Source organism: Oratosquilla oratoria, chromosome 37 (assembly GCF_046742065.1).
Source record: "Oratosquilla oratoria isolate Oo_2021 chromosome 37, ASM4674206v1, whole genome shotgun sequence".
In the NCBI taxonomy this organism is placed as follows: Eukaryota; Metazoa; Arthropoda; class Malacostraca; order Stomatopoda; family Squillidae; genus Oratosquilla; species Oratosquilla oratoria.
This window is the reverse complement of record NC_134813.1, coordinates 35,449,262-35,474,406: the sequence shown is the minus strand read 5'-3', so window position 1 is coordinate 35,474,406 and position 25,145 is coordinate 35,449,262. Positions and strand designations below refer to the sequence as shown.

Sequence of the window (25,145 nt, the reverse complement as noted above, 5' to 3'; positions counted from 1 at the left end):
TGATCCATGTCCATTACCACCCGTTATCTCCATCCATAAAGTTGTCTAACCTTTTCTTAAAACAATCGATAGTTTCAGCATTCACGACATGGTTACTAAGTCTATTCCATTCGTTGACCACTCTATTGGTAAATCATTTCTTGCCGATTTCCTTCTTATATATAAAATTTGTCTAATTTAATTCCATTGCTGAGAATCCTGCCCTATTGTCTTAATATGATTACCTAGTTTGCGTCACCCTTGTCAAAGCCTTTGACCCACTTAAACACCTCTATTAGATCACCCCGCACTCTGCGTCTTTCCAGAGAGTAAGTTAAGGTACCTAAGCCTCTCCTCGTAAGGTAAATTTCTGAGCCCATGTATCATTTTGGTCATTGTCTTCTGTATGTAGACGATTTGCGTGTATTTATTTTCGTATGCACATATGTGTGCATGTGATTCACCATCATGGTCTTGGACCACGTGTTCAACTCGTGATTGACAGCTAATTACTCTCCCGGGTGAGAGGTCTGAGCTTCGATATAGCCCGATCTTTGGTGTGCCTGCGTGTGTGTATATCTTGTGTTTAATGTATGTGATATGGGTGTGTTTGCAGTGAGTGTCTGTGTGCAAAAGAAACTATGTGTATGTGTGTGTGTGCGTATGTATATGTGTTTATGTGTGTAAAGGAAACTGCGGTGTTTGAGCGTGTGTGTGTGTGTGCGTGCGTGTGTATATATGTGCGTGTGTATTTATAATGTGTGGAAAGGAAACTATGTGTGTGTGTGTGTGTGTGCGCGCGCGCGCGTAGTTATTTGTTCCTAAGTGAGTGTGTATTTTTGCAAGGTTATTAATAGAGATATGCGTTTCTGTCATCTTCAAGGATTGTCTCGGCAGCAGTTAATCTTCCCTTTGGCGTCTTCCCACCCACCAATCCTGAAACACACTTTGGTCAAACCATCACCACAACATAACCAATGTACTCTCTCCTTAGTGGGTATCGATTTCAGAATGGGGTCGTCAATCATACTTTGGAGTATATTTTCTTTTCTCATGCTCCTGTGTCGCGAGGATAACAATGCCGCCACCATATCCACAAGCGTGTCGTCAAAGGTGACTAACTGGGGCACAACAGAGACTGGGAATTTCCCTTTCCGTGTTTGTCTCCCGCGACAAGTCAAACTAAGCTTAAACATGGCTATTCCCTTTACAAAGAATGAATCCATTGATACAGACGTGACGATACCTCTGGGGGAAAACGAGTATGAGTGGGTCAAAGTGCCATTGATTGGCACCCGTTTGTGGCACCATGATGGACAATGGCGCATCACATTGCGCACAGTCACGCGATCCAGGCCTCTCCTCTGTGTTGCCATCTACCACCTGCTCAACTCCCCCCTCCCCCTCCCCCACCATCACTTGCGAGTGCATTCACTCACCGGCCACCTCTTCCTCCTCCCTCTGAATTGCAAACATTCAACTTCCCCTCTTGTAAAGTTGCATCTCCAGTTGCTTTGCACGCACATTGCAGACCACCTGGCCACTCATACACGCGTTTGTTACATGCAGAACTCTGTTGGCTCACATATCCACAAGTACGGTTTATCTAGCAGATGCGACCGCGCAAGCACATACACAAAGTCGCCTCCAAAACAAACTAATTTAAGAGAAGGTTTGAGTGAAGACAAGACGGGGATTCACAGCAGTAACTTCGTTCCTTTGTATTACAATTAGGTAAATACACCAAGAAATACATTACAAGATAGATTATCACAGACCTCCACAGAGATACAACCTTTCTTCAGAGTATGTCACTATTAATCTTCAATCATCTTGTTTCTGTAATATATGAGACATTTTGGATCAGCTGTTTGTGTTGATAAAATGTATCGATATCCTATATGATACTATTGTGTCATAACGAAATTTCAATGTGATATTAAACATAGGGAACACTAAGATTCAGGAACTGTACATACTCGTAGGCTGTTCTACCAACACTCGTTATTTGTCTCGCCCCAATTTTTCACACTATCCATTCTTGAAACACATACCATACTTCCTTAACATCTCATCTCAAAACCTTTCACTATCTCTTATACTCTCCTCCGTACAGTAGAGTGGGTACAATAACTTATTAATTTTTCTAACTGCATTCATTCTTAAGAACCTATTTTTATTTATACTTTTCTTCATTCCATCCAAAAATTAATTCAACTCCTTTATTGTAATTCTTCCCCCAAATCCACTCCGCATTTATCGTGACTTCAGGGTTAAAAACACTCCAATTCCGTCTCTCACCCCTTCACATGCACACACATTGATTCAACCTACTGCTATCAACATTCTTCGTGCACATAATCATCATCTACATTCACTCGTAACTTTCCTTTCGTCCGGAGGTGTATATATATATATATGTATACACACACACACATATATATATATACATATATAAATACACACACACACACGTATATATATTCCTCAAAATCAGGAAAACTCGCCATATGCTTATTTTGCCTGAATTGACGTTGCAAGCAAGCAGCCTTAACACAGAATACGCAAGTCTGAATCTCACTTTATCGTCCTAATAAATTAAGTTTCTGTGTTGACTTCCTGTTTACCTTATCCTTGCAGGAAAGTTTTACCATTTATGTTGAAGCCATTCCCATATTCTAACTGAAGACCATTTCTTATCCTTCAACCGTCATTTTATAACACTTGTTTTATCTCTATTTTATCATGGACGATACGACTCGAGCGCATCATGATCTCGACTATACATACCTACACTTTGTCTTACTTTTGGTCATCTTCCACGGAATATCTGGAAATTGTCTTTTTTTTCTGGACTTGACAAAAGCTTCTGATAAACTTTGGCTTTTTTTTTTATTTCGTCTCTGACTATCCATACTGACATAAGTCTTCCTCTGTCGTCTCTCATCTCAGATTGATTAATAATAACGGTCATTGTCGCATTTTCTCTTCAGTCTTTGATATTACACATGGTTGTTTTATTGACTGCATATTTTTCATGAAGTCGATGTTTCAGGGGCTTTAGTGACTTTCCCTAAGATCAGCTGCTCAAGATTCTTTTAAAATCAAAGTGGTACAGGGTTCACAGTTGTTATTATGCATTAAAATTTTACAAGTAAACTTAAAAATCTATGGACTAAGAACACTCGCGAGCACTATGGCATATCCACATCTTTTTACGAACTTACCATCAACAGGTTAAAAAAAGTTATGCGAAAACAGATCTTAAAATTTATTTATACATTTTAAATTCACATGGTAGCAATACTGTACGCTCACAAATCGTAATGCATAATTGGTATGTCTCTTTACTGACCAACCCTTCACCCAATAGTAGAAGTACGTACCAATGGATATTGCCTGCGTTACGAGAAAATACACTAAAGCGGATAAGGATGACGAAGGAATGTATAAAGGTTGGTGGAAGTAACGAAAGCGCGCGCGCGCGCGCACATGCACACAACGAGAGGAGAGTGTGTGTTTTAAGAAGAGACCTGGCAACCAGGGGCTTTGGAGGGGAGAGTGAGGTGGGGAAGAGGTTGAGTGGGCACGCTTCCTTCAAGCAAGCGAACCCCCCACCCGTTTCTCACAAGAAAAAGGCACAACGCCGGCTGCTACGACCTTACGCTGCGTAAACATAAGGACGGCTTGGCATAGGTTCAGTAGGGAGGAAGGGGCGATATCCTTAATCAGCTTTGGTGCGGCTAGTCGAGAGGTCGAATTGCGTTGCATGCACCGTGATAAAAATACGTTATTTGTTTATGTACAAGTTAAGGAGTGGAGGATGAGAGTGGGAGGGGGTTAGCATATGGGTTGTATACACTGAACTCTTTGGGTCATACTCCCTTTCGCTAGCCATGGCGATTACTTTCTACCATTAGGAGGATAAATTCTATTAACTTTGTTAATTATAGTTACGAAAAATACTGGTTGGTTTTGTTGATAAGCTGATAAGCCAAATGCACTTAACTAGAACATCAGGTAAAACTACCTTCTAACGGTAAATAGCATTCGCCAGAGCTGGCGTAAAGTTTAAAAGTACGGCCGTTAGAGCTAAGCGAGATTTGAAGATAGGGGGGGGGAGGGGGAGGGTACAGGATATCAAGCTCTAGTGTGACGATGGAATACACATGTATGCACACACGCACATTTTATATTATATATATATATATATATATATATATATATATATATATATATATATATAATGGAATAAATCACGAGTTACAATGGGATCTTTAAAATAAATCCAGCCACAGAAATATTACAACCTACTATACACATATGCAGGTGCAGGTGTGTGTGTGTGTGTGTGAGTGTGAGTGGTGTTTGCACGCGTGTGAATTAAAAAAATCAAGATATTATGATTAACATACAGATCAGATTAATGAAAAACGGGAAACCAATTTTTTTTGTTTACGAGTACATGAACGACTATGCGCACCGAAGCCGTCATTATGAACGATTATGTCAAGTTTCCATTTCTTATTTTTCTGTGGCGATCTGAACACACACACACACACACACACACACACACACACACAGGTTGGACAGAACAAAATATACAAGCGATGCCACCATGCGCAAGATAATTGATGGGTCAATGGCTTTATTGGCTGTGTGGTCTGCAGCGAGGAGAGGGTGCAAGAGGAGGAAGAGGAAGTTGAAGCTGTGGTAGTAAGAGTAGGAGGAGGAGGGTTTGGAGAGCGAAGGAGGAAGAAGAGGAGGAAGAGGAGAGGGAGGAAGAAGAGGAAAGGGAGGAATAGGAGGGGAGGGGGAGAGGAGGAGAGTGAGGAATAGGAGGGGAGTAAGGAGAGGGAGGAGGGGAGGGGAAGAGAAAGAAAGGGAGGAATAGGAGGGGAGGGGGAGAGGAAGAGAGGGAGGAATAAGAGGGAAGGAGGGACAGGAGGTGAAAGAGGGAGATGGAGGGTGTGGGTGTTGGAGCGGATGGAAGAGGAGAGGGAGGAAGGAAGAGGAAAAGGAGGAAGGAGGAGAGGGAGGAAGGAGTAGGAGGAGGAGAGGGAAGAAGAGGAGGAGTTGGAGGACAAGAGGAAGAGGAGGAGGAATGTGAACAATGTGTCCCACGATGGGCAAGCCCGAGGTGAGAATTGAAGAAGTCGAATGTGGCAACTTTTACCTGTTTTGTTTCTGTGTGGAGGAGGAAAACTGACCCTCGCGCAACGGCCCACCCCCAACCTCCGTGTCAGGAAGTGGAAGAGGGAAAAGGTGACAGGGTGAGGGGGGAACGGGGAGGATAAAGGGAGAGAGAGAGAGAGGGCGGGAGGAAGAGTGGGGGGAAGAGGGGGAGGTAGGCAGAAAGAGACGGATGGTGACTGAGGAAGGCGAGAGAGCTGTACAAACTGGTTGGGAATACAGGGTTGACCCTGGACGGGGGGGAGGGGATGCGGGTATGATAAGAAAAATACACACACACACATCCACATATACACACAATTAAAAAAAATATAAGCAAAATGCAAGGGTCAGATGGGGCGTCCTCTCACCTCATCTCGCCCCACCTCTCCTCCCAGTGGTCCCACACACTGACGGTGTGGCTGTAGACAAAACGCTGCACGTTGGAACACTACATTGGAAAAACAGTTTTGATGATTAGATTAATTATTGGCCCAAGTCTGACGTTGATTGGCAAGGTTAGGTTAGGCACATTTTTGTTTATTATTGGGTTAGGCTTGCTCACAAATATGAGTATTGTATTGACAATAATACAAAAATACATTGTTATTTTTAACTTTTCAATCGTTCATAGGGTTGTTTGAGCAGATTCATGTCATGTTGGATTTGGCTTGTTCGCAAATACTGCTATTATGTTGACAAAAACTTGTACAAAAATACACTATCGACGTGTTCAACTCATTTAATTTTAATATGTGCAGATTTGCCTGTGTAAGCTATGTTAGCTTACAGCATTTAACATGTCTCTGGTTATGTTGGAGAGAAAAAAATATATATAGCTACCTATGAAACGGCATATCTTAAAGAATACAGTATAAAAAAAAAAAAAAAAATCGAAGATTGTATGAAGCCCCAAACTTGTTTTGCTTATGCTTAAATGTGGCAGCGAGTATGCATGCATCATATATATTCAAATTTGGAAGTTGAGAAAAAAAAAGTTTGCTGAATGAATGTGAATAGTTGGATCTATCTTAAGTAGTGTACCTCCCTCTGCATTTTGACATTCTCCCTATCGTTATTTTTCAACCGGGCGGAAAGAACAACTATATATCTATTTTGCATTGCCGATATTGCATTGTCATCTCCTGGTAACTTTGCAGAATACTTTTATATATACAACTCCCAGCACCCGCTCTATCCTTCCTTTCAGTTACAGGAACTGACGCAAACGATGACGTCATGTCGCCTTCGTCGCTTCCGACTTTGAAGATAAGTGGTTCCCAAGGAGCCCATAAGGATGTTTTTGCTACATATCTGTATTGAACATAACTCGTTTATAGTGAGCTGAATGCCTTGTTTTTATATATAATCAATTTACCAGTATAATGGTGACGTGTGTATATTTTTTATAGAAGTTGTGTTTTGTTAGCTTAATATCCTTTTGTAAGGGGTTCACAGGTGGAAAGGAACGAAGGATAGAGAGAGATAGGGAGAGAAACAGATAGAGACAGAGAGAGAAAGATAGAGAGCCGTGGGGGGGGGGGTTAGGAACCACTGTCTCTCAAGCAAGAAAACCGTCAAAATAGCACCATAATCTCAAAACCATAATCTCAACGGACCTCTACACCCGTGGTACCACTTCCTAAGCTGCTAAAAACTTTTTTTTTCTTTCATTGTGAGGTTGTGGAACGCTCTTCCCCCTTGATACCCGTGACGTTTCAAAGAGGGGAATTTCAAGATATTTCCCCTACTACAACGGTTGATTTCGAATTAGTATGTTATCCGTTTTCTTTCTAACGGCTCTCTACCGGAATCCTACTTTTGTACTTTTATTTTTTTGTCTTTTTTTACAGCTCTAAATTACGTAAATTACGAAAGAAAACACTGTTTATGACTACGACGATGGCGAAGGCAGCGGTGGTGTAAGACCGTACCGAAGAAGAAGACAAGAACACGGGAAAAAAGAAAATAAGACAACATCGACGACGATCCTTTAGAGCCTCTTGTCGCTCACGATCTGCCTGGCGATGAGTTCCTTCATGATTTCGTTGGAGCCACCGTAGATGGTCTGGACCTTGGCGTCCACGTAGGCTTTGCTGATGGGGTATTCCCACATGTAGCCCCAACCACCGTGCAGCTGCACGCATTGGTAGGCCACCTTGTTCTGCAGGTCTGTCATCCTGTAAAGAAATAGAAACAGAACAGAATTAATCTATCTGGGTCAATTTCAGCCATTAGATATAGTAAACGCGCGCGCGCGCACACACACACGGAGAGAGAGTGAGAGGTTACAGGTCCCGAAAATAAGCAGGTACGAAGTGTAAACCCGTCCTCCTTGTTTTTTAATACAAATTACCAAGAGCTGAAAAATAGCCCGGCCATGCTGACGTAAGTCCTTCCCTGGCAATTTAGTCTTGCAACACCCACTTTATATTACCTAACTTAAAATAATAATAATAACAATAATAATAATGAAATAAATAAAATAAAAATACATAAATCAATCAATAAAAAACAAAATAAAATACAAAATAAACAATATGTACACACACACACACACATATATATATATATATAAATGAAATAATAATAATAATAATAATAATAATAATAATTATAATAATAAAAATACTGAAGCGATGGATCACAGACCCGCCTAGGAGTTTTGGCTTTATAAGCAGACGGACACCTTATCATATCTTGGATATTTACGAAAGGACAATAGTTATAGGCATCATAGAGCAGTTCAGTCTGTAAATCTCATTGTAAAGGGCAAATTAAATAAATCGATAAACAAATTATTGTATAAATAAGAACACACAAATTTACAACAACTTGCACAGAGCATTCATAAACACTTATACAACTCGGATGTTCAACTGACAAGAAGCCTTAAAATACGAGCATCCACTCTTTCTCAGACTTTACAAAGAGTTGGTGCTCGCGATTTTCGTTGTTTAAGTTCAGGGGCCAGAGGGCATCCACGGGGTTTGGGATACCTGGCTGTCCAGGAGGGAGACTGAACGGTCACCCTTGAAGGGGGAGACATTTCACGAGTCCCCAGGGTACCGTGTCCGGTACCGGTCCGTGCCAAAGCTTCATGACGGTGGAGGGACTAGATCCAACCCAAGCTGTGGCCCATAGACTAGAATGTTGGCAGGAATATGACAATCTGGGCCATAACGAGGCCATACCATGCCCAAACGAGACCTTGCCCCCAGGAGCAAACCTAACCAGGAAGGACTGGGTTACCTTAAACAGAGGAAGAGCCAAGGTGGGCAAAACGAGAGAAAATCAACACAAGTGGGGATACTCCAATAGCCCCCAATGTCCCTGTGGCGAAGTACAGACGATGGTCCACGTCCTCCGGGAATGTCCATTGAGTCCCCATTGCTCCGACCAAGACCTTACGGAAGCAAAAGAAACTGCCCTTGTATGGACACGGTTCTGGTGCGACAAGATATGATGACCGTGTCCGGTCCCCTCCTCAGGAACACAATTTCGGGGCAAGGATAAAGGTAGTGGTGCAGGTCAGCACTGAGGGCTGACACAGCCGCTACCCGATCGTTAGCTGTATTACGACGACTTTTGACAAACCAGAAACATCGCGGTCCTCTTACTCTCAAATTTATCATACCTGGGTACAAATTCACACATAGTTCCAACTTGGCCTTCATCTTCTTATTCTCCAATTACTTATATATCAACTCTTATGCAGTCCCGGCTTGGGTTACATCGCCTTCTAAGCTATTCCAAACATTCATGCATTTGTACAGAAAACTATTTCTTCACATTTCGCAAAGGCCAGGTGTTCGGATCAAGGTACTCGCGGCCAGTGAAAGAGCACTGACCACCAGAGAGCACCGTGGTGCTGGCGATCAACAGATTGGGAAATCCCTGACCTACACGATAGGTCAAGCAGCGCGAGCGGCAGTGGCCGAGTCGACGCACAATGGGGAACCACGAGGGCTACTAACGTCTCGCTTTGACAGGCGGGCTGTGACGAAATGAAACACATATCCCTCCTCCCCAACACACACACACACACATTAGAGCAAAGAAGAGAGAGAGAGGAGATTTGATAACTATTTATAGAATCATGAAACGCTTAGAAACTATTGATAGAGAGGACCCAATAAAATGGGATGATGGAAATATAAGAGGACATGGAAAGAAAATCAAGAAGGGCAGTTATAGAAGAGATCTGAAAAAGAACAGCTTTCCCCACAGAGTAATAGACATTTGGAACAAGCTAAATGAGAAAGTGGTGTGTGCAAAAACAATACATGAATTTAAAAAGAATTTGGATAAAATGAGATATGAAGACGGGACACACACGAGCATGGCCCCCCTTCCCGTAAAATACAACTAGGTAAATACACACACACGCGCGCGCGCACACGCAAACTGGACTTTACGTTCGTAGCTCATATCCTGTACACTCCAAGAAGGCGCTCGTTTGAAGTTGTTTTCACAGATCAAGATATTTTTCTAAGCCTCTAAACTCGTTTCATATATTCAGGCACATGTGGGTATTCATGTACACTCGGTTCACAAAGTTCTCTCCAATTGGAAATATCTCTAAAATAGCAATGTCCAATACGAGAGAGAGAGAGAAATAAACAAAAAATCTGGATACCAGAAACATTATAATAGACCGCTTTATGTAAAAAAATATAATAATTCTATTAAGTTGAATCTTTCCTGCGTTTATCTGCACACAAAATATGACTTGTTAGCATATGCTGACACGTCTTAACATGTAACTGATTTCTGTTCTAAATACTACAAAGGTTAATGCATCTAATACGACCTAATAACCTCAAATATATGGCACGATAAAAACAAACAAATAAAAAGATGAAGGAAAAAAATCGACCAATGAGGTAATTACATGGCAAAGGTACATGGGAACAAAGCCACATTCATCAACACAGTCCCACTTGTACATATATACATACACTGACGAACAGAAGCGAGCTCGGGCCAAATCAAATGTAAATTGCAAAGGGGGTACACTTCACCCTCAGCTGTTACAGTTCAAATTGAACTCCAGAGTTGAACTTGAGTTTGCACGCACACACGCACGCATATACGGCCACTGCACGCATACAAGGCCAATTTTTGGTGTAGTCTTTAACACACGTAAAAAAAAAAAAAAAAAAGGGGGGGGGGGAGTTTGAGAGCGTACGCTTAATTATATCAAATTAAATCCTTACAAGATTATAAGAGAATAGTCTTAGAACCCGTTTGCCTAACTCTGTATACATTTCACGTGAGTACACGTAAACACGTGCCTCGACATGCACAAACACGTGCTTGTCCAGATCGCGCACGCGCACTCAGCCAATCTTGCCCCTGCGTCGTCGTCGTCATAACTCGATTTCCTCATGGTTCTCTCCTCTACCACGCCTCTACTTCGTCAGCATCAATACACACGTATCATCTGCTATTCACGTGACCAGAACGTACGTGTTGTACTATAAAAGAGCAAACAACGTGTGAAAAAACGTACACGCGAGAACACATACACACACCTCGCATAAACACACACTTTTTTCACATGCACACCTCTGGGAGAGCCGGCGAGACCTTGGAACTATTTGGTCAATCAGTGTTTACACAGTAAGATTTCTTTCTCCGGAGAAAAAAAAAAAAAAAAAAAAAAAAAAAAAAAATACTGCCCGGTCGCTGGCGTAGGGCAATAGTGCATGAAGGCAAGAAGGGAAGGAGGGCAGGATTGGGGGAAGTATGGAGGGAAGGATGGAAGGAAGGAAGGAGGGAAGGGAAAGGGGAAAAATAGTGAAGGATAGAAGGAAAGATAGAGGGAAGAGGGAGAGGATGGATGGAAGGAGAGAAGGATAGAAAGAGGAAAAGGAGAGAAGGATAGATGGATAGAAGGAAAGATAGAGGGAAGGGGGAAAAGATGGAAGATAGGAGGGAAGGATGAAAGGAAGAAGGGAAGGATAGAAGGAATGAAGGGAAGGAGGGAAATATATTCATATCTTGACTACAAAGGATTGGGAGGATGGAATTAACGATGCTTGACAGGCTGACCATGGTCACTGTTAACATTGATCCTAAAAATAAGAATTGTAGTCAGTCTTTCAATCAGAAATCAATACAGATGTTCACGTATGTGTGATTCAACATGGTATTGGATCACGTGTTGGACTCGTGATCGACAGCTATTTCCCTCCCGGAAGAGAGCTCAGAGCTCATACATGACTGATCTATAGGTAATGCTGTGACCTTACACGCAAACACACACCCAACTCCCTGCCCACGAGAATTGGAGTAATAACCCGCAGCGCAGCTATACTGAAATTATTTCAGCCTTGGGCGGGATTCGAATCCGGACCTCCGTAGTGGCAACCGGGAACTCTACCAACCGCGCCATCGTGTCGTGTGTGTATGTGCGCGCGCGCACTTGGCCGCTCGATCATTTTCATTCCCATTCTTTTACTAACATTCCTAGAGCCAAGCAATTCATAAATAACAACCTAATCACTAAATTAGCCGGGAGAGAGAGAGAGAGAGAGAGAGAGAGAGAGAGAGAGAGAGAGAGAGAGCTGCGCTATTCTTTGAACAGTCTGCGACCTGTTGGGGGGTGAGGGAGCCTCAGCATCGTTGTGGAGGTCAGCCAGGTCGTTGAACGGCAAACAATCTTTATCCGAGACACTTGTGTCAGCAGCGCCGCTGTGTCGGCCTCCTCCTCCTCCTCCTCCCTTGCCGCAGCCACTGACGACAATGATGAGGATGACAACGGCGTTGGCCCATGTCTTGTATGAGAGAGATGAGGATACACACACACACACACACACACACACATATATATATATATATATATATATATATATATATATGTATATATATATATTAGAGAGAGAGAGAGAGAGGTGGGAGGGAGAAAGAGAGACAGAGAGAGGAAGAGAGATGGGAGGGAGGGAGAGAGAAAGAGGAAGAGAGAGGTGGGCGGGAGATAGAGATGAGAATACAGATGGGAGGGAGGGAGGGAGAGACAGAGAGGGGGAGAGAAATGGGAGGGAGAGAGGGAAGGAGGGAGAGAGAGGTGACAATCCTCCAGCACCTGAAGTTCATAAAAAGAAAAAAAGAAGAAGACGAAGAAAAAAAAAGTGTCTTTGCACGTGCAAACGCGTCCGCTATTTTCGAGAGCCCTCGCGCCGGTCAAAAGGAGAGCAGCCTAAAGGTGCCCTGCTCAGTCCGACCTTAACACACAAAACACTTTGCATAAATGTCCCGACACGCTGAAGAACAGATAACACCTTACAGCCTCTGTTATAAGGAACTATCACACATGAATGCTTGTACTGACGTCAGAGAGGCTCATCTCCCCATCAGTTGACTTCACCTTCAACTCTACAGTCTGTGGGCTGGACCTCAAGATCTAAAATTAACCTCAACTATCTCCCACAATTTCATATAGATTTCACAACCGGTGACAGGAACAGACCTACATTAATAAAAACCCAAACAAAAATCCATTGTATCTTCCTGGAGAGATCTACGGGAGCCTGCGGACCGTTGCCATCCACTGCGGGGGTGTGGTTTTCCAGCACGTGAAACTTGAGTCTACAGTTTCTACCATTACGTAACCAAAAGTAGAACATCCTAAAGGTGAACCGATTTTCAGTATATATTAGCCAGGTACACACGCTTAACACACAATAATATAACGTTTACCTTCTTGTACGGAGACATTCTTAAAAAGAAAAAAAGAAAAGAAAGAAAGAAAAAAAAAACAATGGTGACGCTGTCAATTTGATGTTTTGTTATATACAGACGAAATAATATGTACATAGACACTGGTAATTCTATTTTTTTCCCACGAACCCTGCCTTCACTCTTCTCTTATTGCCTCCACACCCCAATACTTCTTTCCATCGAGGACCACATGGATCTCAAGAACAGAGTACGAGAAGCTGCCATTTTCGTTGGGAGGAACCATCAACTCAACCTTCAACAAGACGGTCGCCCACGCCCGAAGGTGATATAAAGGGTCCCCTATGGGTACGGAAGAAACACCAACGGAAAATAAGCAATTAAAAAAACAAATAAATCGTAGATATATAACTTACAATAATTTTATTGTTCAATTCCATAGATGATGATAAAAGTCTATATATAATCACTAACGCTCCCCCTCTCATGTCATGAACAACTGGCATATACCATAGGAATTGTAAAACTGTAGTCACAATATTACTGTCAATGTAAATATAGTACTGGAAAGCCAAATAGGAGGGGGCGGGTATTGCTGCATATCAATGAGTCAATATACTGTGTCGGACATATTGGTGGCGTTGGGGCCGCTTTGTGTGCAGCCCATGATGCTAACCAATGATGTGGTCACATCCTGTGTTGAAACTGGTCACATTTGTGTTCCTCACTGAGCTGGTGAGAAGCTGGGAGTGTCTATACAATGAGTGCTCATGTTGCTACTGCTAGTAAAGAGAGAGAAAGAGAAAGAGAAAGAGAGAGAGAGAACCGTCCTGCGTGGTGGCCGGACTGTCTTTGTCATGGGTTGGGGATTTAACACTAATCCTTTACTGTCGTCACGCGTTGATTCCAACGGGATGCGAACTATCTTCTCGTTTCTAGCCTTGGCAGTCTCGGTCTCCACGCTCCTCAAAATTACAATAATTCTAATAATATTAAAAATTATACTAACAATAATAATGATAAACGTGCCGGAAAATACAATACTGGTAAGCTATACGCAATGACTATATTTCTTTAATATATTAATGAAATGCTTAAAGAGTTAATATGTATTCTAATTAATTGTAGCCTTACATGTGTTTCTGCTATACGTGACAGAGCTATACTAGTTTGCTTTATACTGTATTTTTCCTGCTGCATTCTTGACCACTATCACAATCAGACGGTTCATTCCCTACACAATACTCAAACAAGTAGAGAAGTTTGCAAGAGTGACGTGGCAGAAGTTGGCACAATCATGCGACTCGTGGGAGAGGTTGAGAAGGACCTTTGTTTCGTGGTCGACTGAATGGGTGACGACTGGTCGTGTCCAAGGTCAACAGCCGGCAGCCTATTGACCCAGCATAGGTCACCGGGTCGACACGTCAACGTCTGCTATGTATCGATCCCGACACCCGTTCCTGTCCCCATGCTTGGGGCAAATGGCCCTCAACTCTTGCCCTGCAATCCATTATTCGATCAACGCCCACGCCATCTCCGCTAAAGGTTGCAATTGTCACGCCCTCGACCAAGCACGCAGATCGTCGACATTAACACCAAGGACTGGCGCATTAAAGTGTAATGCGAGAATTCACGCACTCATGCCTGTCACACCCATGGACCACCTTGATCTTCGACTTTATTTCCAGTTCGAGACTTGGGGGAAAAACTCCACAAGCCTCTTTGGTCCATCAAGGTTATTCACGATGTATGTGGTCGGGAACTCATTCAAGTGTGCATTCACGCACTGTGTTCCTTTTGGGTTCAAAGGAATGTGTGGTGGGTGTGAAAGGTAACAGCATTACCCATTGCTCAGCATATAAACAAGTTGTGAGCTCTCATCGAGGAGGGTAACAGCTGTCAGCCACATGTCCAACGCGTGATCCAAGTGCGCACGCTAGTCTTTTGCACTCTGCCAATTCACATTTACACTCGGCCAACCTTCCCCACACACTACGAGAGAGAGAGAGAGAGAGAGAGAGAGAGAGAGAGAGAGAGAGAGAGAGAGAGAGAGAGAGAGAGAGAGAGAGAGAGAGAGAGAGAAATCGCACTTGTACGAAGCTATACAATAGCCCCCCATTACCCAACACCTTGGAGGTGGGGGGGTCTCTACGGCCTTATCCTTCGGTAATTCAATCACGTCTCCCTCTTGTCGTGTCAATCCTCTAACCTTCGCCCGCCAACTCTCATAAATGTCACACACCTCCTCCACTTCTCCACCACACAGAGCGAAGCCTGTCACCTGTGAGCGATGGCCTATGCGATTGTGGCACCGTCGAGATCACGGCACTGCTTGCCCTTCCCACTCCCCCCGCCGGCACTAAGGTTCTTTAGTTTGTTATTCATATCTAATGGTACCTATGCGGGAACTTGGGTCCTCTTTACAAGGTCTTTAGTTGGAGTCCGGCAAGCCACCTCGCTTTGCGAACAGACTGTTGAGAGAGAGAGAGAGAGAGAGAGCTACCCAGACACATTTGACACTGGTCTGTATTGTTTTCGCTTTTATGATTCGAGGTCCCCACTGGTTTTCTATCCTGGATATGACTTTCTCTACTCAAATAGGTTTCTGTTTGTCTGTAAATGTCACAATTTTTCCTAGGTTCGTGAGGCGAAGTCCCAAATGACTGGCTGTGCAATGTCGTAAATATAGAGCCTTAAACCATTCCATACGATGATCTATTTATCTAAACATTTATTCGTTTACCTTTTATTCTTTTACACGGATGGTTGGGGGCCATATATCAAGACTCTTCTAAGGTCGAAAGTCGCCATCTTAAGCGCATAAAAACCGCCTTTCTTCGAGGGGAATAAAACCCTCGAAGTTCGTCACCACGTTGAGGCAGTCAGACATCGCGTGAAGGGTCGTCCGTGGCCAGACGCCTTCGGGGGTTGGCTCGTTAAAGCGTCAGGACACGAAACGAGGGAAGCAGCAGCAAGACAGAGAAGGAAAGGAAGGGCAATTCAGAACGATACGTTTCGGAATGACTTGGACAAATATGAAAATGGGGAGCGGGGGGAGGAGGGTAACGAGGAAGGAAGAATTTCGTTCTGGCTTTAGGTTCACGAATTCCTTCATGTCAAGGGCAGGACTTTTCTGTGGAGAACGGTCAGACGGTGAGGACCCTACGCCAGGAGGCGCTGAGTATCTGAGGCCGAAGCAGTCACCTTTGTTCTATGCGCTTTAGAGACTGTTGGGGGGGGGGCATGTAACAGTCACTGCTGAGAATCGGAGAGAAGTGCGGGATTCGAACCCACAACGAGAGACCAGTGCGCTTACGATTACGCCCCCAGCGCACAGCCGGTCAGGGATACTTAGATGGAATCCTTCGTTACGCTTCAAATTTCTATTCTGGTTAACCCGAGACATATTTCAGAAGACTTCCTTCCGGCTTAAGGCGTCTCGTGTTGAAAGGACTGAAGAGAATCCCGACCCCTTGACTCTGGTGGCAATCCTTATAGATTTGATTCTGGTTGTCCATCTCAAGCTCGTTCAGCTCGGGAGATGATTTCGGTAGAGGAGGAGGAGGAGGAGGAGGAGCGCCATTCCCTTTCAGCTCGCCCTTGACCTTGCTCCTCCTCCTCCTCTTCTTTCTCTTCCTTCTGTTGGCGAGGTCAAGTCTGGAGATGCTAATTGATATCCAGAATGTCCAGACAGTAATAGGCGCGCGCGAGCGAGAAACAAGAAGAAGAAGAAGAAGAAGAAGAAGAGGAAGAAGAAGAAGAAGAAGAGGAAGAAGAAGAAGAAGAAGAAAGAGGAATAAAATGTGAGGTTGTGGGAGTTATGAAATTCATTTACCGGACAAATTGACTTCCGTCTCCTATTCTCCAACTGTCAAAACCTAGTTTTAAATTCTGGCGAGAGCCGACGCGTGCGTGCGTATGTTTGTGCGTGCTTGTACACAGGTGCGTGAGGGTCACAGACACAAGCCGGCTGTCTGCTGGCCTGGGCAGGTGCGGTCGGTAGGTAGGTACGTAGGTAGGTGTCTGACCGTCATACAGCCGACCTGTGCTCCACCCCCCTCCCTACCATCACGCCAAGCAGGCAGCCCCCTGCAACGTAAGCCATCTCTCGACGACGCGAGCACCCCCTCCCACTCCCCCCACCACCCCTCCCTCCCGCCCGCACCCACTAACCCGCCAATCCACGCGTCTCTCAAGCCTTGAGTCGCCAAACGCATAACAATTCCTTTCAGGGTGAACTTTTTTTTCCCCGGCCGACTATCGAATTCTATTTTTTATTATGGGGTATGAGGGAGGGGAAGGAGAAGGGGGTGGATGAGGTCCAAGCACTGGTGAAACTACTGCGTGGGTGTTCAGACGTCTACTGCATGCACAACTGGCAACACACAGGACACTGGGTGCTTTTAATTTCTGCACATCCAATTTCGGACGGTGCTTGATCATGCGAACGGGCATTTGGGACAACACACACACACACACACACACACATATATATATATATATATATATATATATATATATATATATATGTGTGTGTGTGTGTGTGTGTGTGTGTGAAGTCCCTTTAGAAGGCGAGGAGAGTAGCTGCGGCCGAAGCAGTTACATTTCTCTTTGAACTTGGACTTGGGGCAAATACGAGTCACTGCTGAGAATTCTAAACAAGTGCGGGATTCGAACCCATAACTAAGCGAATGAAAGACCAGCACGCTTCCGATTACGCCATCCCCTTTATAAAAGTAAAATAACACACACACACACACACATAACCCATTCAACCATCCCCCTGGTCCCTATCTCGGGGATGAAGGGTCTCCCTGTCTCCCGCCATACGGCTTGGGTCGAAGGCAAAGCAGCAAGGCAATGCACATCCACGGGAGGGCTTGACAGACGGATCTTGTCTACTCCCACCGCTTCATCCTAATTACACACACGCACGCACGCACACACACACACACGCATACACACAGTGAAAACCTCACACCAAGAGGCGCTTTGCTCCGACCGAAGTAGTCACCGTTAACTGTTGTTGGATTCGAACGCTGGTCCGCGTCGTGCAAAGCACGATCGAAACACCCAGCACAAAACACACGCATTCATTCACAGTCGATAATTCATATTTTCGATTTTTAATCTTAGAAATTCCTCGACAATGCCCACAAAAGGTTAACTGAATAAAATAATAATTAAATAAACAAACGTGAAACTGTCATCTGCATGTACAGTTAATTTCAAACGGACTAGACCCGACTCGGAAGGGGGGAGGAGATAAAGACACCAACACACACACACGAGCACGCACGCACGCGCGCGCGCTTTCTCAGCACTGCGATTGAGCTTGGGCAAGCGTGTTGCAGCTCTGTCTCACTCAATGTGAGTCGCGACTCGCAAGGCACGAAGACAACGACCACCTCCTCCTCCACTCCGCCATCACCGTCGCCACCGCCTCCTCCCCTACTCCACCACCACCGCCGCCATGACGCGTGGACCCAACCGCCTCACCGTCACGCCGTGAGTGCGTGCGTATGTGCGTCTCATTGTTGCACATATTGCACGTGATGTGCCATTGCGGACAGCTGAACCTGCACCACGATATATCACAACTATGCTAATCTATCTTTCGTTACTATGCAATTTTGGTTTAAAAAAGTACGTTAATTACAAAGGAACTTTATAAATATAATACTTGGGGAAAGTAAAATCATTTGGGAGCCGAGTAGATTTACACAGTTATTTTGGCTGTCGTCAGATGATTTAATTGAAGCCGAATGCCCCGTCCACCCCAAGTTGAAGCGTCCTTTTCCTTCTATTCTGGTCGCTGTCAGGCTCTTCTATTCAGCTACAAGCGACCCCTTCCCATATCCCAAGGTGACGAAGGGTTACAGAGGCACCAAAGCTGGTTTGCACACAGTGCCAACTACTTTTATACTCGTCTCTTCTTCTTATCCAGCTATTTCCGTACCAAGATGGCTGCAACCCCGCAAAGGGAGCACCCTTCCCTTATGCAATTCTGATGAAAACGTACACAAATGGACTTAGCGAATAAAAAGCACCCTTGGGGTAGGTCTGGCTTTTCCCCCTTCCTTCCTTCCACCTGCCCTACCCTACCCATTCCCAAACACCACTCCCTTCCCTTCCTTTCCCCTCCACTCTTCATCCACATCGCCCTCCTAGCACTGCTCGAACAACATGGCTACCCCACCATGGGTCCTCCTCCTCTTCCTCGAACTCCCTCTATCCCTCAACCTCCTCTTGTTCCTCTTACTCATCTATCTCCGTTTACTCTTCCACCTTCTCCTGCTCTCCCCATCACCTTTCCTCTTTTCCCACATTCCTCCTCCTCCTCCTCTTCTTCCCCTGCAGAATTACTCTTTAGGAGCAGCTGGCATCCATCGTTTTTCTTTTATTATTTTCGTGTCAAAAAGAGGCGATGGGCGAAATGGATTTCACCCCTTTTCAGAGCGACTTAGTGACTTTTTAACCTACCTGCCGATTCAGTTGAAGGAAATTCCCTTACGCATCGAAAAAAGTTGTATGCATTGTTACTTTTAGTCTGGCCAACGCTGAACGATTTCTATTTTGTTCTGGGCAGACATCAACCCAAAGGGGAGTTTCAAATCCCTGGGAAGGGCGGGGTGGGTGGTAAGAGGCAGGGGGGGGGCGTGTTCATACGGCTTAGTTGTGGGCGGGGCCAGTAACTAGGAAAGGGGAAAGGAGGGGAAGGGGGGGTTGCCAACACACTTATACCTTAATTCCTTTCTACCCGAAGAAGAAGAACTTAAAAAATTCAACACCCGAAGACTTCAGCACCCCACCGGGACCGAAGGTTGTTGGAACTACGGCACCATGCACTGCTGACGGGCTCAATCGATGGTCGTCCCGCCCACCGAAGCCGACTGCCCTTTGGGCGTCTGGACTCCAGCAGTAGCCGTGGCAGCAAGGACAAAAAGACCACATCAATACGCCAGAGTTCCCGTCGCTTTGGCGACAGACAGCAGAAGTCGCTGCGGCCTTTGCCTTCTTCCACGACAAAGGTAAATCTTCAAACTGTAGGCGGAGTATGTGGGGAGTGAAGGCTCCCTATCCCTCCCATCATTGACTTCTCAAGGGAGCAGTAAACGTAGACTTGGGGCAACCTTTCCGTCTGTTTTATGAAGGTCCGCTGGTACAGTTTGCAGCTAAACTTGACATTTCAACTATCGATGCTGTACAAGTCTTTCAGTATATGTGGCGCCGGGTGATTACTTTCATTTATTATAGATTTTTTTCTATTTATTTGTTGCTCTACCAAACCTCTGCAACCTTGGAGCCAAAACTTCCGTTCTCCTGGGTCTTGGATCTCCTATTCTAGATACTTCCAAGCGATTTAATGTAGTTTAAATATACCTCCCAACGTGGACCAACGATATGTACCTGTTCATGGTCTTCCTGCGAGTTGGACCTCGGAGAGAATCATCTCGCCACGACCCATCTACAAATACCTATTAACACCCTCATCTCCATTTGAAGGTACAACCCTGTGAGGCTGTCACTTGGTCCCTTCTACTACTCAAGGAATAAACCAATGTTGGCTGTAGTTCCAAATAATAATAATAATACCAGTTCGCCAAAGGAAAAAAAAATCCTTATGGATAGCAGCCCAAGATACCAATTTAACTTTGCAACATTTCAATACTAATTCTCTGGCATATTTGCAACATGGCAATATATAATCCAACGACTAAAGAGCCATCTGCTGGCATTCAAAGAAAGCACAAATTTGTCGTCGAAGTTTCGAATACGAATGAACCCAGATCAGATCAAAGAACCAAATTTGAACAAGTTTCCTTACGAGCAAGTTAAAGTTGATCACATCTTCGGTGCCAATGTCTTAGTGGGGAGTGGCTGCAGGGCGTTTATTCCTGGCACAAGACAACGACCAACCGGAATCCAGCGTAAAATCCCTTCGGCGGAAATCCAGAAAGTTGTCTGACGGGACAGATGACAAAACCGGAAAGAGGACAACACTTTCACCCCCCCCCCCCACGATGCTGAGATTTATCTATCCTATTCACTTACTTGTTCACTTTATTGCCATTCTCTATGTGGGAGATTGACTCTCACCCTCTCTTAAAAGCGGGAGAAGGCCATCTGTATATATACTTATCTATGGGGAAAGAAAATCTGTTTAGGAAATACATCCTCTGGGTGTGCTAAAGGTCAATACAGCACATTTTCCCTGCGCTTCTCTCCTTGTGGACAAAATGGCGTCGTCGTCAGACCCGGAGGAGCTTCAAGAATGGAGGGACGGCACGGGGGAACTAGGGAGGGGAAAGGGGTGTGGGGGTTGAGTTGTGGGGTAAGGGTGTGTGGGGGGTATTGGTGGTTGGGGGGGGTAAGGGTGTGTGGGGGTAGGGGTGTGTGGGGGCAGGGGTGTGTGGGGTAGAGGGTGTGTGGGTTTGAGGTGTGGGGTAAGGGTGTGTGGGGTTGAGGGTGTGCGGGGTAAGGGTGTGTGGGGTAGAGGGTTTTGGGGGAAGGGGTGGGGGCAGAGGGTTTTGGGGATAGGGGTGTGGGGTAGAGGGTTTTTGGGTCAGAGGTGTGTGGGGTAGAGGGTGTGGGGTAGAGGGTTTTGGGGGCAGGGGTGTGGGGTAGAGGGTTTTTATATACACACACACACACACACATATATATATATATACACACACACACACACATATTATATATATATATATATAATATTTATATATGTACAACACTAAATGGGTCCCAGTGAACCGATTTACATTTATCAACCATAATGCACTTTAATTCTAAGCCATCAACATCGAGAAGCTCGAGGAGGCATACAAGCAGAAATTGAAACGTGGTACAGCCAAGGATTAGAACCTCCGCTAGCACGTGACAAGTGTTAGTGACTTAACTGATTGCGCAATCAGTAGTCACTAACATTTGTCACGTGCTAGCGGAGGTTCGAGTCCTTGGCTGTACATTTCAATTTCTGCATGTTGGTCTCCTCGATTCTCTCTCGATGATGGCTTAGAATTACAGTGTATTGTGGTTTATATATATATATATATATATATATATATATATATACAAATATATGTGTATATATATGTATATATATGTGTGCGTATACACATGTACATATATGTATATGGGTGTATACATATATGTATATATATGTATATGTGTATATACATATATGTATATATATATGTGTGTATATATATGTATATGTGTGTATACATATATGTATATATGTATATATATATATATATATGTATATGTGTGTATACATATATGTATATGTATATGTGTGTATACATATATGTATATATATATGTGTATATATATATATATATATGTATATATATAAATATATATATATATATATATATATATATACATACACACATATATGAGTGGTAGGGTGGTGAGGTAAACACAGGGAACTGTTGGGATATTTATTACTGACGTTTCCTCACCAGGATTTCTTCAGAGTACAATCAATTACAGAAATATCAACACCTTGTATATCAGCCGAAGATTACCTCGTTCCTTCACGGTCGCCAAGTACCAAACAGCTCCCCATTTTTGCTAATTTAATGAACCCCTCCCGATGGTTGCTACTTGGTTGGGAAGCGACGTGTGCTGCTTCAATTTTTTCCTCCTTTTCTTTGAGAGTCCTTTTTGGAGCACTTCTGTTCCGTCCCACTGAGAGGTTGGGGTAGGGGGAGTGAGGTCGACCGCGGAGGAACGAGACAATCCACGGCTGGTATATAAGGTGTGGCTACTTCTGTAATTGTATGTACTCTGAAGGAGTCCTGGTGACGAAACGTCAGTAATAAATCTCCAACAGTTCCCTGTGTCTACCTACCCACCCTACCACTCATATGTCTTACATACATATATACACACACATATATATATATATATTCCTGTATATAGTGACAGACACAGAGGGAGAAAGAGTGTGTGTGTGTGAGTGCGTGTGTGTGAGTGAGTGCGCGCGCGCGCGCGCGCTGCCGGCAGTAGGCTACGCCCACGCCAACGCCCGGTAACGACCTGATGTATCCAACCGAACTGGTCCCGGGTTGCCTCCCGGGCCGGTCGTCGTCCGCCTCACATCACATCAACAGACGCCAGACCATCACCAAATGCCTCAGGCCGGACGCGTTTTGGAAACCAATAATCGCGTTAAAAATAATATGGCGTGGAGAAAAACAACAACTCAGGTTTACTATACCGTGCAATGTTGTCTGAACAAGGGGAACTTGATCATGAAAATATACAACTAAACAAATGGAATATATATATATATATATATATATATATATATATATATATATATATACATATATATACAGTTAATACGACAAAATCTTTAAGTAGGGAAATCGCTGTCATCACCCAGAACCACACGAAGTAAACCACGAACTCGCTGAAGGTCAACTCCCCCCCCCACCCCAAGTCGGAGGGCGTCCTCTGTAATTTCGAGTCAATGCCCTGCCTTGTTCCCCGACCTCCTGTGGGCGAGCGTCCGCCCTCCCCCAATGTCACCAGCAACGTCGCGTCGCCCCGTTCTCTCCCGAGGGGAACGGGCAGATAATACGTTCCGAACTTCATAAATGAGATTTCGGAAGACAAGTCGACGGGATGGAGGCGAGGTCGCGCTTCCCGTTAGGTCACACAGGCGTGGTCGGTCCGTCGGTCGGTCGGGCCTCTGGTAGTGCTCGCTGGCCAGCGCGCTACTTGCCCGCGGAGCTGGCTGGCACGCCCAGTGGGTAGCGCCACGGCAACGCTGAGTTCTCTGCCCACAGAGGAGAAGGAGGAAGGGAGGAGGAGGAGGGAACGGATATGAAGAGGAGGAAATTAGTAATGGGAGGACGTTGGAAAAAGAGGAAACAGGGGGTTACTGCTGGGGATGAATGTACTGACGGGGACGAGGGGAAAGAAGGGCAATAAGGATTCGCTGGAGTGACACTACTGGGGTGAGGGAGTGGTAGAGAAGGGGAAAGAAGGAGGGAGAGGAAGATGAGAGGTAGAGAAGGGGAGAGGGAGAGAAGGGGAGAGGGAGAGAGAAAGATGTGAAGCGTTATTTCACAGAAAAAAAGGGTGATTAAGAGGGAGTTGCTAAAACAAGAGAGTTAGTTCCGGGATCGAACGAAAGCCCTCAGGGTGTCCACTGGGAGGGGAGGGGGCGGAAGTCCGGGAAATGGAAGGGCCGGGAAGGGAAGAGGGGAAAGTAGAGGAAAGAATGATAGGTGCGAGGGAAAGGGGGGAGGTGAGGGGAGATAGATGGTTGGTGGAGGGTGGAAGAGGGGAAGTGAATAAGAATGGAGGAGAGGAGAAACGAGTGGAGAGGGCGTTGAAAGTGGAACAGAATTGTAGATAGGGTGGGAAATATGGAAGACGTGTTTGTGGGGGGGAGCGAAAGGTTGGCAGAGAAAAGGTCAAACAATGTGGGGTGAGGGGGGGGTGGCGTGGCATGAAAAGGATATAGGAGACTGGACGGGGTCAGATAAGGAAAGGAGGAAATGTGGAACGGATGAGTGAAATAGGGAAAGTGGGGAAGGAAGGTGGGAGGGAAGGAAAGAGGGAGAGAAGGAGGGAAGGGAAGGAAGGAGGGAGAGAAGGAGGGAAGGAAAGGAATGAGGGAGGGAAGGAAGGGAGGGGAGGGAGGAAAGGAAAGAGGGAGGGATGATGGGGGAGAGGGGAGATAGGAAGGAGTCGTGATGGCGGAAGTAGTCCCACCGAGCCTTGGCAGGGTCCCCGAAAGGCTCCTCATCTTTATCCCCGGCACCCTCGGGACACATCCGAAAGAGGAAAAACACAACAAACAGGAGAATCTTGACCTTTCCTCCACGGACGGATGAAGTGATAGTACGAAATCTAACACTCCCAAAATTATCTCGAAGTGTACACACACACACACATTCTTTACACTTTTGCATACCAAGTGATCGAAAACTTGAGAGTATTTGGCCACTTAGGTATCACGAAAAAGATTAGAAACTTATTATGCCAGAAGAAGAAGCCATCAACCCAGTCTCCTCCCATGGGTTCCACCACAGTGATATTTTTTTTCTGATCCCGGTAAGGCGCCCATATGTTGAGTAGCGACGTCTATCCTGACCCTTTTGCTCCGTTGGGCTTCGATCTCTCTTCGCCTTACGTATTCGGACCGTCAAAGCACGTGATGATCATCAGTAGCCCCCCCCCCATTTTATTTTTCTTCTTTTGAACAAATCTATGGGTTTGGCCATCGCCAGACCCAGTATTCCTGGACGTAGGATTTAATTTATTTTAAAAAATCTTCCATTCATTGAGTA

General features: G+C 44.9%; 1 protein-coding gene across 1 annotated transcript in view; it reads right to left on the bottom strand.

Annotated features, from left to right (window-relative positions):
- Positions 1 to 3,235: 3,235 nt before the first annotated feature.
- LOC143019645 (long-chain specific acyl-CoA dehydrogenase, mitochondrial-like) overlaps positions 3,236 to 25,145 on the bottom strand; it is an 85,051-nt gene continuing 63,141 nt past the window's right edge. The window contains exon 9 of the mRNA XM_076175482.1: positions 3,236 to 7,331. Coding sequence (XP_076031597.1) covers positions 7,145 to 7,331 — 187 coding nt within the window. The 3' untranslated portion in view covers positions 3,236 to 7,144. The remainder of the gene's footprint in view (positions 7,332 to 25,145) is intronic.